At 37.1% G+C, this 12183-nt stretch overlaps 1 protein-coding gene across 1 annotated transcript in view; it reads left to right on the top strand.

The window, feature by feature from the left end:
- Nucleotides 1-12183, top strand: part of OFCC1 (orofacial cleft 1 candidate 1) — a 238717-nt gene that overhangs the window by 69653 nt on the left and 156881 nt on the right. Inside the window, exon 9 of the mRNA XM_027524513.1 lies at nt 5711-5974. Within this exon, the coding sequence (XP_027380314.1) occupies nt 5711-5974 (264 nt within the window). The remainder of the gene's footprint in view (nt 1-5710; nt 5975-12183) is intronic.

The following is a 12183-nucleotide window of genomic DNA, read 5'->3' on the forward strand; positions in this document are numbered from 1 at the left end:
GGTGAAACCAAGATCCATCCTAAGATGGTAGGTTACTTCTTTAAGTGGTAAACTGGGATTTGATCTCATGTTTGTATGATGCCAAAGCCCATGCTTTTAACCCACAAGGACATATAGATTTCTTTTTAAATGAGAGAAAGAATTACATGGGGCAGGATTGAGCAACTGGGACTGAGGTGACAGATATATAAAGTCAGAACCATTGAAGATGCATTTGTAAGAATTCCAACCAAAGCATCATGTCCAAGCTGCGTCATTGCAGACCTACCACAAACAACTCAAGTATTACTGGGTACTCTGTTTGTCTACAGAAGTGCAGGTTATGTGCATATTCAGATGTTCCTCTACTATTGACTTTATCATGCTTACGTGTGTGCTAAGTTGCTTCAGTTGTGTCCAACTCTTCACGACCCCATGGACTATAATCTGCTAGGCTCCTCTATCCATGGGATTTTTCAGGCAAGAATACTGGTGTGGTACCATACCCTCCTCCAGGGGTTCTTTCCGACTCAGGGATAGAACCTGAATCTCTTATGTCTCCTGCACTGGCAAGTGGATACTTCACCAATGAGCCACTGACAAAAGAGCCACTAGAATTTTGATTTTATATCCAGTGACTTAGAACTATGTTTCTGAAGCTATTTTGATGGAATAATTATATTTATACAGTAGTTAAGACTGGATGTGGTCAGGACTTCCCTGGTGGCTCAGTGGTAAAAAAAAAAAAAAAAAAAAAAAATCTTCCTGCCAATGCAGGAGACACAGGTTTGAGCCCTGATCTAGGGAGATCCCCCATGCCTCAGCGCAACTAACCCTGTGCACCACACCTACTGAGCCTGTGCTTTAGAGGGTGGGAACCACAACTCCTGAGCCTGTGTGCCGCAAGTACTAAAGCCAGGGCTTGCTAGAGCCCGTGCTCCACAAGAGGCGCCAGCACGATGAAAAGTCCACGCACTGCAACTGGGGAGTAGCCACCACTCAGCGCAACGGGAGAAAAGCCCACTCAGCAATGAAGATGATACAGCACAATGAAAACTCACCGCAACGGGAGAAAAGCCCACTCAGCAATGAAGATACAGCACAATGAAAAATAAAATTATTTTAAAAAGTAAATCATCAGTGTTCATGCATCTTAAAAAAAAAAAAAAGACTGGATATGAGTTAGTACAGAGCAGGGAATGTCAATCTTTGTTATTTTCTGGTAAGAAACCCCCAACACTTCAGTGGCTTACTTGCATTCAATATTCCACATCAGTCCAGATTGTTAAAAGTTCAGCAATTTTTCCTTTACCTGCAAAGTCTCTCACTCAATGACAGACTTGCTCCCTTGCCTGTTCCCTGAGATTAAAGGTACTTCTAGTCCTAACTCATATATGAAGGGTTTATCCTGAGATTCAGTCTCTCCTAAATTTCTTTATGTCCAAAGTTCCCCAAGGAGCTCAGAAATATACACAATTTTGTAATTTAATTGAAATCTTTTCTTCATTACAGTAAGAATTATGGTCATTTATAGCTGCCTCCATCTTAAGAAGAAGAACTTTGAAGAAATATTTTTGAAATTACTTTATCTTTTTTTAAAAATAACTTTTTCTTAGTATGAAAACAATAGTCATTCCAAATATTTCAGAAAATCCAGAAAATTGAAAAATACTTCATCAATGTGCATTTTCATCATTTTGTAAGACTTCCCTAATCCTTTCTGAGTTGCTTCAATTTAAAAGTATTTGGTGTCCAAGTGGAAAGAATTTTGCTTTCTCTTCCAATCTTCCATGCAAACTTCAGGCTTCCAAATTCTCATTTGTTTCTTTTCTGCTTGTTCTCCACTCTCCTTTCACATGCATCTTCTATAATATGGAAGATCAAATGCATTGCCTTTATGTTTCGCAGTGAAATTCACCCTGTACTGTGTCTTCCTTCAAAAAGAATGCCCTTGATGGTACACAGAAAATAAAGAGAAAATCATGACCTCCAACTACTAGGGCTTTCATGATGAGATAGTACTGATAGTTGGGGGCAGACCGATCCATTTATTTCCCTTATTATAAGTATTCAGTGACAAAGCTACAGAAAAATAAGGAAGCATAGCATCATAGGCGTGTTAAGTTGCTTCAGTCATGTCCAACTCTTTGCGACCATGTGGACTGTAGCCTGCCAGGCTCCTCTGTCCATGGGATTCTCCAGGCAAGAGTACTGGAGTGGGTTGCCATTTCCTTTTCCAGGGGATCTTAGCTACCCAGGGATTGAATCTGTGTCTCTTACATCTCCCACATTGCAGGCGGGTTCCCACCTGTGAAGAAGTCTACCTCGTAGGAGGGCTGTGGAAATACTCAGGTTTATGGAAAGGATCCTCTGAGAGATACAATGAAACTTAGTGATCCTTTCTTGCCATGGAGGAAACAAATGAGTCCCAAGCTACACATTACTGGGCAAAAGGTCTCTCCTATAACATACAGCATGAGAAAGGCAATGAAAGATTAACATGACCGCTGCTGTCAGATAAATTCCTGTATGTGGTAACATATGGCTCTGATCCTCTTCTTCAGTCATTATCAGTGACTAGGTTTTGTCTTAGTTGAATACTTATTTTTGGAGGAGGGGATCATCAGGGTAATTTCACATGACAGCTCTATCTTGTGAAATAGGCTGAAATGGAGTTTCTTTAGTGCCCAAAGCCTGGCTTCTTATTTGTGTTGTTACAGGTGACACGATGGTGCCTGATGTTTTGCACCAGGTGTTCGGGTTATGCTTGGGAGCCTAGAACTATTTCTTGTGCACAAAATGTTACTTGTGCTTTACGTATTTATCTGATGAGGTTCAATCAGTCTTAAAATGCTCTTTTCTCCTGTATGAAAATAAACTGTAATCTGAGTCATAGAAATAGTTGGGATAAAGTCTTAAGACAGACAGTAATAATAATTGTGTGTATTCACATTTTATGAGCATTTTTATATTCGTTATACAAGCTGACAAGTGCATCACCTCTATGAGGAAGATGCTTATAATTTTGTTTTTTTATGGGTGAAGACATTTGAGTGCATGGAAAGTAAGATACAAAAAAAAGAAGTGACTTGCCGAAGACCACAGGAAAATTGATGATAGAATTGGGTCAGTAGTGAGTAACTTCTTAATCTGTTTTGAACATATCACTGAGTAAGATCAGGTTAGTATAAGAAGGCATTAGTTTTCACTTCTAAATGCAGGGATAAAACTGATGAAATTACTATAATAGCATCATTTCGGCTTCATTTTTAAACGATGGTCGGAAACAGGTTTCTGACTTCCTTTTTCCTCCTCTGCATCACTTAGCTTTTATTCTCTTATCACGAGGTTACTCACAGCCAACTAGCCAAATGAAAAGTATGGCTTGATTAAGAATCTCTTTTGTCAGTAATTTGTGCCTAATGTTTTTAGCTCTCCCATGGGCTGTTGTAGAAAATGGTAAATCTGGTTTAAATGAAACCTGATCCTGTTAATGGTTTAATAGCAGCTGCCACAGGGTTATGGCATTTTTCAACAGATGCTTCTGCTTCATTTTAAACATAAACCAAGTCTTGGAATACTTACACAAATCATACAAAATATCCCTACACACTTTTGGTTAAATATATTGTTATAAAATAGTCTTAGAGAAGTCCCTATCTTTGCCCATTTATAAATAAAATAAAATAGAGAATAAAAAAAATAGGCTATAGTCTATTTAAAAAAAATAGATGATTCATGTCTTCAGTTCAGTTCAGTTCAGTCGCTCAGTCATGTCCGACTCTTTGCGACCCCATGCACTGCAGCACGCCAGGCTTCCCTGTCCATCACCATCTCCCGGAGTTTACTCAAACTCATGTCCATAGAGTCAGTGATGCCATCCAGCCATCTCACCCTCTGTCTTACACTTGCCTAAAAATTTTTTTAAAGGCTGAAGAATGGGCTCCATCTCTTGTCCGGGGACATGAGTGGTGGCTTGGTTGATCCAATGGTTCTGTCCATCTTTAGGCCTAACACTATTTATTTAGCACTGACAAATTGCTTACACAATGATGTGCATTCTAGTGTCAACTGAAATTCATAGTAGTCACAAAATTAAATGGGACACTATTTTTCTTTGAAAAGGTAGACCTTGTAATAGTACTTCAAGCTATCATTCTGCATAGGATTAGTTTCTCTGGCATATGATTGTTTAACCATTTTCTTTTTTTTTTAAAGCATTTCTTCTGGTCAAAGCACTTGTGCTGGATACACCAATGATACAAAGATAAATGTCAGGCAAAAAAAAAAAAACAACAACAACAAAAACAATGACTGGTTCCAAACCGGGAAAGGAGTACGTCAAGGCTGTATATTGTCACACTGCTTATTTCACTTACATGCAGAGTACATCATGCAGAATGCTGCGCTGGAATCAAGATTGCCAGGAGAAATATCAATAACCTCAGATATGCAAATGACACCACTATTATGGCAGAAAGCAAAGAGGAACTGAAGAGCCTTTTGATGGAAGTGAAAGAGGAGAGTGAAAAAGCTGGGTTAAATCTCAACATTAAAAAAGCTAAGATTATGGCATCTGGTTCCATCACTTCATGGCAAATAGATGGGGAAACAATGGAAACAGTGACAGACTTTAGTTTCTTGGGCTCCAAAATCACTGCAGATGGTGACTGCAGCCATGAAGTTAAAAGACGCTTGCTCCTTGAAAGAAAAGCTATGACCAACCTAGACAGCATATTAAAAAGCAGAGACATTACTTTGCCAACAAAGGTCTGTCTAGTCAAAGCTATGGTTTTTCCAACAGTCATGTATGGATGTGAGAGTTGGACCATAACTCTTCAGCTGAGGGCTGAAGAATTGATGCTTTTGAACTGTGATGTTGGAGAAGACTCTCGAGAGTCCCTTGGACTGCAAGGAGATCAAACCAGTCAATCTTAAAGGAAATCAGTCCTGGATATTCATTGGAAGGAGTGATGCTGAAGCTGAAACTCCAATACTTTGACCACCTGGTCCAAAGAACTGACTCATTTGAAAAGATCTTGATGCTGGGAAAGACTGAAGTTAGGAGAAGGGGACGACAGAGAATGGGATGGTTGGATGGCATCACTGACTAGATGGACATGAGTTTGAGCAAGTCCAGAAGTTGATGGACAGGGAAGCCTGGTGTGCTGCAGTTCATGAGTTTGCAAACAGTCAGACGTGACTGAGAAACTGAATTGACAAAAGACAGAAATAGTTAAACAGAAGAGATACCAGCTCAAGCAAAAAGAACTGAAAGCACAGTGTACCTCTTTAGTTAGCATATTACAGGTTTGAGTCCTAAGACTCATACGAGGCAGAATCTAGAACTGGCAGGGTAGAGTCTGTCTTGTTTTTTGGGTCTTATTTTCATGATGGTATATTTGCTCAATTACCTTGGCCTATAACCATTATTTATGTAAGTGCATCAGTGCTGTGTTTTTAAGGATGAACAATAACAGTACAAATCAACTCTGTCATGGTCGTACTCAGTCAATGAGTTGTGTCCAACTCTTTGTGACCCCAAGGACTGTAGCCTGCTACATTACTCTGTCCATGGGATTCCCCAGGCAAGAATACTGGAGTGGGTTGCCATTTTCTTTTCCAGAGACAAAGCAGTTCTTAACTCTAAATGATCTGTAGGCATCACTGACTGTGATATGTTTCTAAATACCAGTATTCCAATCTTCCCTTGTCCTCATATCTGTCCTAGGTACTCCCGCCTAAGAAGGATGTGAAACTTGGCATGGCTTTCTTGTTTGAACTCTTTCTCCTTCATGGGAAATATACTTATGTCCACCAGGTTGTGGGCTGGGCAACCTTCCCTTTGTATGATAGCAGCATGGATGTGGTGGAAGGAAAATTCAAGTGTCCGCTTCTCCGAGGACATTATGATCAGAAAGTCGACAGCTTCAGGAAAACTGAAGATCTGATTTGCTTGGACCTGGACCACTGGCTGTGCAATCTCTATTTTCAGGTTTGTAATGGGATTTTGTTAGTGGAAAAAAGAATGTAAAGAATTTCTAAAGCTGCTTTTCTCTAGCCTTTAGCTACTGAAAATTCCAATAAGTATCAATATCAAAAACCTATAATAGGGGTTATCTCAATATTAATTTCTCATTGTTGTGCTCAGTTGCTCAGTCACGTCCAACTCTTTTGTGACCACATGGACTGTAGCCCACCAGGCTCCTCTGTCTGTGGGATTTCCCAGGCAAGAATACTGGAGTGAGTTGCCATTTCCTACTCCATGGGACCTTCCCAATCCAGGGATTGAACTCATGTTTCTTGCATCTTCTGCACTGGCAGGCGGACACTTTACCACTACCAATTTCTCATAATGCAGATTAAATTGATGTCTACAAATAAGGGGCAAAATTCTAGAGTGAGTAGAAATCTTAAGGATAACTTAATCCAAACTTCTGTCTTATGAATCAGGACAGTTATCTAAGTCCCTGATTTCTCAGTTTGCAGTCTGTTGTTGCTGGAGCAGACTGGTCTCAGCAATGTTGGGCAGGGGTTGTATTTCTTTTTAGAGAGCTCTTATTGAGCTTCTGTTGTGTGTTGGGCATCGCTTGTTTCAGAGATATAAAACAGATAAGACGTGGTCTCTGCCTTTGGGATGCTTGACATTTATTTGATGAGACTGACAATAGATAGCCCACATTTCCACAGGATGAAAGTGGCCATTAGAAATACACATATACCATATACCATGGCTTCAATGTATGCTGCCTTGTTTATGTCAAAAATTAAAAAAAAAAAAAAAGCAACTTGGGTACACACCACTAATTTGTATAGGTTTGGCATTCTATTTTTTAACCCAGTCTTTTAGCAGAACAGCTGTTGCATAAATTCATTTTAGGCCAACACCATGGAGGATCCAAAAAAGAAAATAGTAGCATACTTGAAATGTAAGGCGTTCCAACACATTTTGGTCTATTTATTTTCCTCCTGTATGTCCACATTTGTTCTTCCTCTTTATGTTGTTTTTCCGGAGTGCTTATATAATGAAATGCTATGAGTTTTCTTCCTTACCATTGATTTTTTTTCAGTCTACCTACCTATTTACCTACCTGAGGTAAATAGTAAACATGGACATGTTCAAGAAACATGTGTAGTTTTGACCTAAAAATCATCAGCTACATATCCTTCTTATGTGATGATTTTCTTGTTTTCTATTTAAGTTTAATTGACATTTTTTTCCCTTTTAGCTAATTCAGTTACAATGTTTTGTCAAAATATATTTTTGTTGCTCTCTGGTTATACTGTTAAGAAAACCACTCTTAGATGAATATGTGCCCTTTTAATTATCCTGGAAATAGTGGCATCTTAAAAATAAATCTGTTTTCCCAGGTGGCTCAGCAGTAAAGAATCTGCCTGCTAATGCAGGAGATGCAAGAGATGCAGGTTCAATTCCTGAATTGGGAAGATCCCTTGAAGAAGGAAATAGTCCACTCTAGTATTGGATTCTAGTCCTGTTCCCAGTTATCTTGATTTGTTTTGAAGTGAAGCTCAGGATCAGAAATTTTTAAAAGTTTCTAAGGATTAGGAACATGGATATAAATAAGTGTGAAAAGGAAGATCATAAATGAATCCAAAGGAGTTATTGAAAAATCACCAAAAATTTTTTTGAAGAAAACCCTCAATAAAACTATTTATTGAATTGGTGACCTGAATACTATCATAGAGATCAAAATGAAAATGAAAATATAGCTGTAAAAGAAAATAAATTTTGGTATACGTTTATTAGATAATGTAAAAGGCATTTATAATTTGTCATTAAAATTATCATTGTTACCTAACACTCAGTGTTCTATAAATTATGGCATGGACTTTGTTTCATGAAAGATAATTTAGTTAGCACAGATATTAATAATAAAGAGATACACATTTTATATTTGAGATAAAATCAAAAAGTGATGTTTAAATTTTACAAGGTCAGAAAAAATGATTATTTGGTAAACAGCATTAGAATAACTTGATTTCAGTAAAACCTACTTTATTTGAACACACTGATAACTTTTTTTCTCCTATTAAAAAAAAACTCTTAGTGAAAAAAGTAACAAACCTACTTTATTTGAACACACTGATAACTTTTTTTCTCCTATTAAAAAAAAACTCTTAGTGAAAAAAGTAACATTATTATTTATCTTTAGAGCTCTCTGGCCATTATTCATTATAAATGGACATAATTGTCCACTAGCTTCCTTATTTGATAGACAATAACAGAAATTTTCTTCCTGTGTATTTTTCATGGGGGGTTGGTGGGCGGAAGTGAGTCTTACTAATGAGAATAGTAGTTATTCAAGTAGCATGCTTTTCTGACCGTAAGGCAGAATAAGTATGAATGTAGATGATTCTCTTTCATGAGGATGAAGACAAAAAATTTCTGATCTCGAAACCCTATTTTCCTCTATGTGAAATTCTAAAATATATGACTTTTTCTAATATGAATTTTCTCAAATGCAAACATTTCTGAACAAGAAAATTTTGAGTAGCTTTTTAGAGTTACTCAGGAAGAGGATAACCTGGGTTTGGGAAGAGAAAAGAGATAGATATTGGAGCAGAAAAATGGTTTTGCCATGCAGACTTAGAAGAGATGAAAGGAAACAAGCAAAGTCAGATAGATCCTAATCATTTCCCTCTGTTGTCTCTTCACTAAGAAAACTGCCGCAGTCAGAGGGGTTGCAGGCCAGGCTGTGGGGCTCAGCCATGACCTCATGCATTACTCACATGGCTAATGACCCTGAGCTTTAAGGAGCAGACTGGGAGCTGTTCTGATTTAGCTCCCAGAGCATGTGTGAAAGAATGTAAAAGGGACAATTATGCAAGCAAGACAGCCTTTCACTTTTTCCTAGAAAAGCTTTTCTATCAAGTCCTCTCTTTTCTGAAAACTTCATTTCCTGTGTCAGTGATTATTTCCACCAGCATTTTTATTATTAAAATTTTAAACACAGAGAAGAGTTGAAAAAATTGCATACTGATTCTACAATATGTTCATTTAATTTTAAGCTTAAAATATTGTTTCTTGAAGCTAGTAAATACTTGCTATTAAATGAGTATTTGCTAATTTTATTCCAGCATGATGATTAGACTATTATTTGAAATAAGAAATTGAAAAATAAGAACAAAGAAACTAACATATAGAGCAGGGACATTTTATGTAAACCTGTTATTACAAAAACTGCATTTTTATAGTGCAACAAAACCAAAAAAAATGTAAGTTTTAGAAAAATTGGATTCATCATTGACCTTTTGGATTTTGCGTATTATGTTGTTCCAGAGAGATAATTGTGTGTGTTGTATTTTCAATAGTTTGGATAACATATCCATCTCTTAATAGGTAATTAAACTTCCTCTACATTTGAATGATCAAAAAAACCACAAAAGGCATATTCAGCTTCCCCCTGAGTTTCCAAATTGTTTAATGGCTGAAGCAGAATCAAGTGTGGATAATACAGAGAAAAAGAGTTGTTCCTCAAGGAGTGATGGGGTGAAATCCTTCTCACACTCATCTCAAGGTTAGTTCACATTTTACTGGCATCCTATTACTAATATTTCAAGTTCTGTTATATTTTATAAAACTGAGACAGAAGTGCTATCAGTGTATTTCTTTCTATACCATGTCATTTAAAGAGAATGTAATCATTGACAAGATTTCATACTGCACAATTATAAATTATGTAATAAAATAGGAAGCATTGAAACACAAGTCTTTCTCCATGATTTGTAGCTCTAAAATATGTTTTTGTTTTTTGAGGAACAATTGTAACTTTTTATTTATTTTTTCTTTTTTTTTAAAATATAAATTTATTTATTTTAATTGGAGGCTAATTACTTTACAATATTGTATTGGTTTTGCCATATATTGACATGAATCCACCACGGGTATGCATGTGTTCCCCATCCTGAACCCCCCCTCCCACCTCCCTCTCTGTACCATCCCTCTGGGTCATCCCAGTGCACCAGCCCTAAGCATCCTGTATCATGCATCAAACCTGGACTGGCGATTCATTTCACATATGATAATATATATGTTTCAATGCAATTCTCCCAAATCATCCCACCCTCGCCCTCTCCCACAGAGTCCAAAAGACTGTTCTATACATCAGTGTCTTTTTTGCTGTCTCACATATAGGGTTATCGTTACCATCTGTCTAAATTCCATATATATGTGTTATTATACTGTATTGGTGTTTTTCTTTCTGGCTTACTTCACTCTGTATAATAGGCTCCAGTTTCATCCACCTCATTAGAACTGATTCAAATGTATTCTTTTTAATGGCTGAGTAATACTCCATTGTGTATATGTACCACCGCTTTCTTATCCATTCATCTGCTGATGGACATCTACGTTGCTTCCATGTCCTGGCTATTATGAACAGTGCTGTGATGAACATTGGGGTACACACGTCTCTTTCAATTCTGGTTTCCTTGGTGTGTATGCCCAGCAGTGGGATTGCTGTGTCATATGGCAGTTCTATTTCCAATTTTTTAAGGAATCTCCACACTGTTCTCCATAGTGGCTGTACTAGTTTGCATTCCCACCAACAGTGTAAGAGGGTTCCCTTTTCTTCACATCCTCTCCAGCATTTATTGCTTGTAGACTTATGGATTGCAGCCATTCTGACTGGCGTGAAATGGTACCTCATAGTGGTTTTGATTTGCATTTCTCTGATAATGACTGATGTTGAGCATTTTTTCATGTGTTTATTAGCCATCTGTATGTCTTCTTTGGAGAAATGTCTGTTTAGTTCTTTGGCCCATTTTTTGATTGGGTTGTTTATTTTTCTGGAGTTGAGCTGTAGGAGTTGCTTGTATATTTTTGAGATTAATTCTTTGTCAGTTGCTTCATTTGCTATTATTTTCTCCCATTCTGAAGGCTGCCTTTTCACCTTGCTTATAGTTTCCTTTGTTGTGGAGAAGCTTTTAATTTTAATTAGGTCCCATTTGTTTATTTTTGATTTTACTTCCAATATTCTGGGAGGTGGGTCATAGAGGATCCTGCTGTGATTTATGTCAGAGAGTATTTTACCTATGTTCTCCTCTACGAGTTTTATAGTTTCTTGTCTTATGTTTAGATCTTTAATACATTTTGAGTTTATTTTTGTGTATGGTGTTAGAAAGTGTTCTAGTTTCATTGTTTTACAAGTGGTTGACCAGTTTTCCCAGCACCACGTGTTAAAGAGATTATCTTTTCTCCATTGTATATTCTTGCCTCCTTTGTCAAAGATAAGGTGTCCATAAGTGTGTGGATTTATCTCTGGGCTTTCTATTTTGTTCCATTGATCTATATTTCTGTCTTTATGCCAGTACCATACTGTCTTGACTGTGGCTTTGTAGTAGAGCCTGAAGTCAGGCAGGTTGATTCCTCCAGTTCCATTCTTCTTTCTCAAGATTGCTTTGGCTCTTTGAGGTTTTTTGTATTTCCATACACATTGTGAAATTATTTGTTCTAGCTCTGTGAAAAATACCGTTGGTAGCTTGATAGGGATTGCATTGAATCTATAGATTGCTTTGGGTAGTATACTCATTTTCACTATATTGATTCTTCCAATCCATGAACATGGCATATTTCTCCATCTATTAGTGTTCTCTTTGATTTCTTTCACCAGTATTTTATAGTTTTATATATATAGGTCTTTTGTTTCTTTAGGTAGATATATTCCTAAGTATTTTATTCTTTTCATTGCAATGGTGAATGGAATTGTTTCCTTAATTTCTCTTTCTATTTTCTCATTATTAGTGTACAGGAATGCAAGGGATTTCTGTGTGTTGATTTTATATCCTGCAACTTTACTATATTCATTGATTAGCTCTAGTAATTTTCTGGTGGAGTCTTTAGGGTTTTCTGTATAGAGGATCCTGTCATCTGCAAACAGCGAGAATTTTACTTCTTTTCCAATTTGGATTCCTTTTATTTCTTGTTCTGTTCTGATTGCTGTGGCCAAAACTTCCAAAATTATGTTGAATAGTAATGGTGAGAGTGGGCACCCTTGTCTTGTTCCTGACTTTAAGGGAAATGCTTTCAATTTTTCACCATTGAGGATAATGTTTGCTGTGGGTTTGTCATATATAGTTTTTATTATGTTGAGGTATGTTCCTTCTATTCCTGCTTTCTGGAGGGTTTTTATCATAAACGGATGTTGAATTTTGTCAAAGGCTTTCTCTGCATCTATTGAGATA

Source organism: Bos indicus x Bos taurus, chromosome 23 (assembly GCF_003369695.1).
Source record: "Bos indicus x Bos taurus breed Angus x Brahman F1 hybrid chromosome 23, Bos_hybrid_MaternalHap_v2.0, whole genome shotgun sequence".
NCBI classification, from domain to species: domain Eukaryota; kingdom Metazoa; phylum Chordata; class Mammalia; order Artiodactyla; family Bovidae; genus Bos; species Bos indicus x Bos taurus.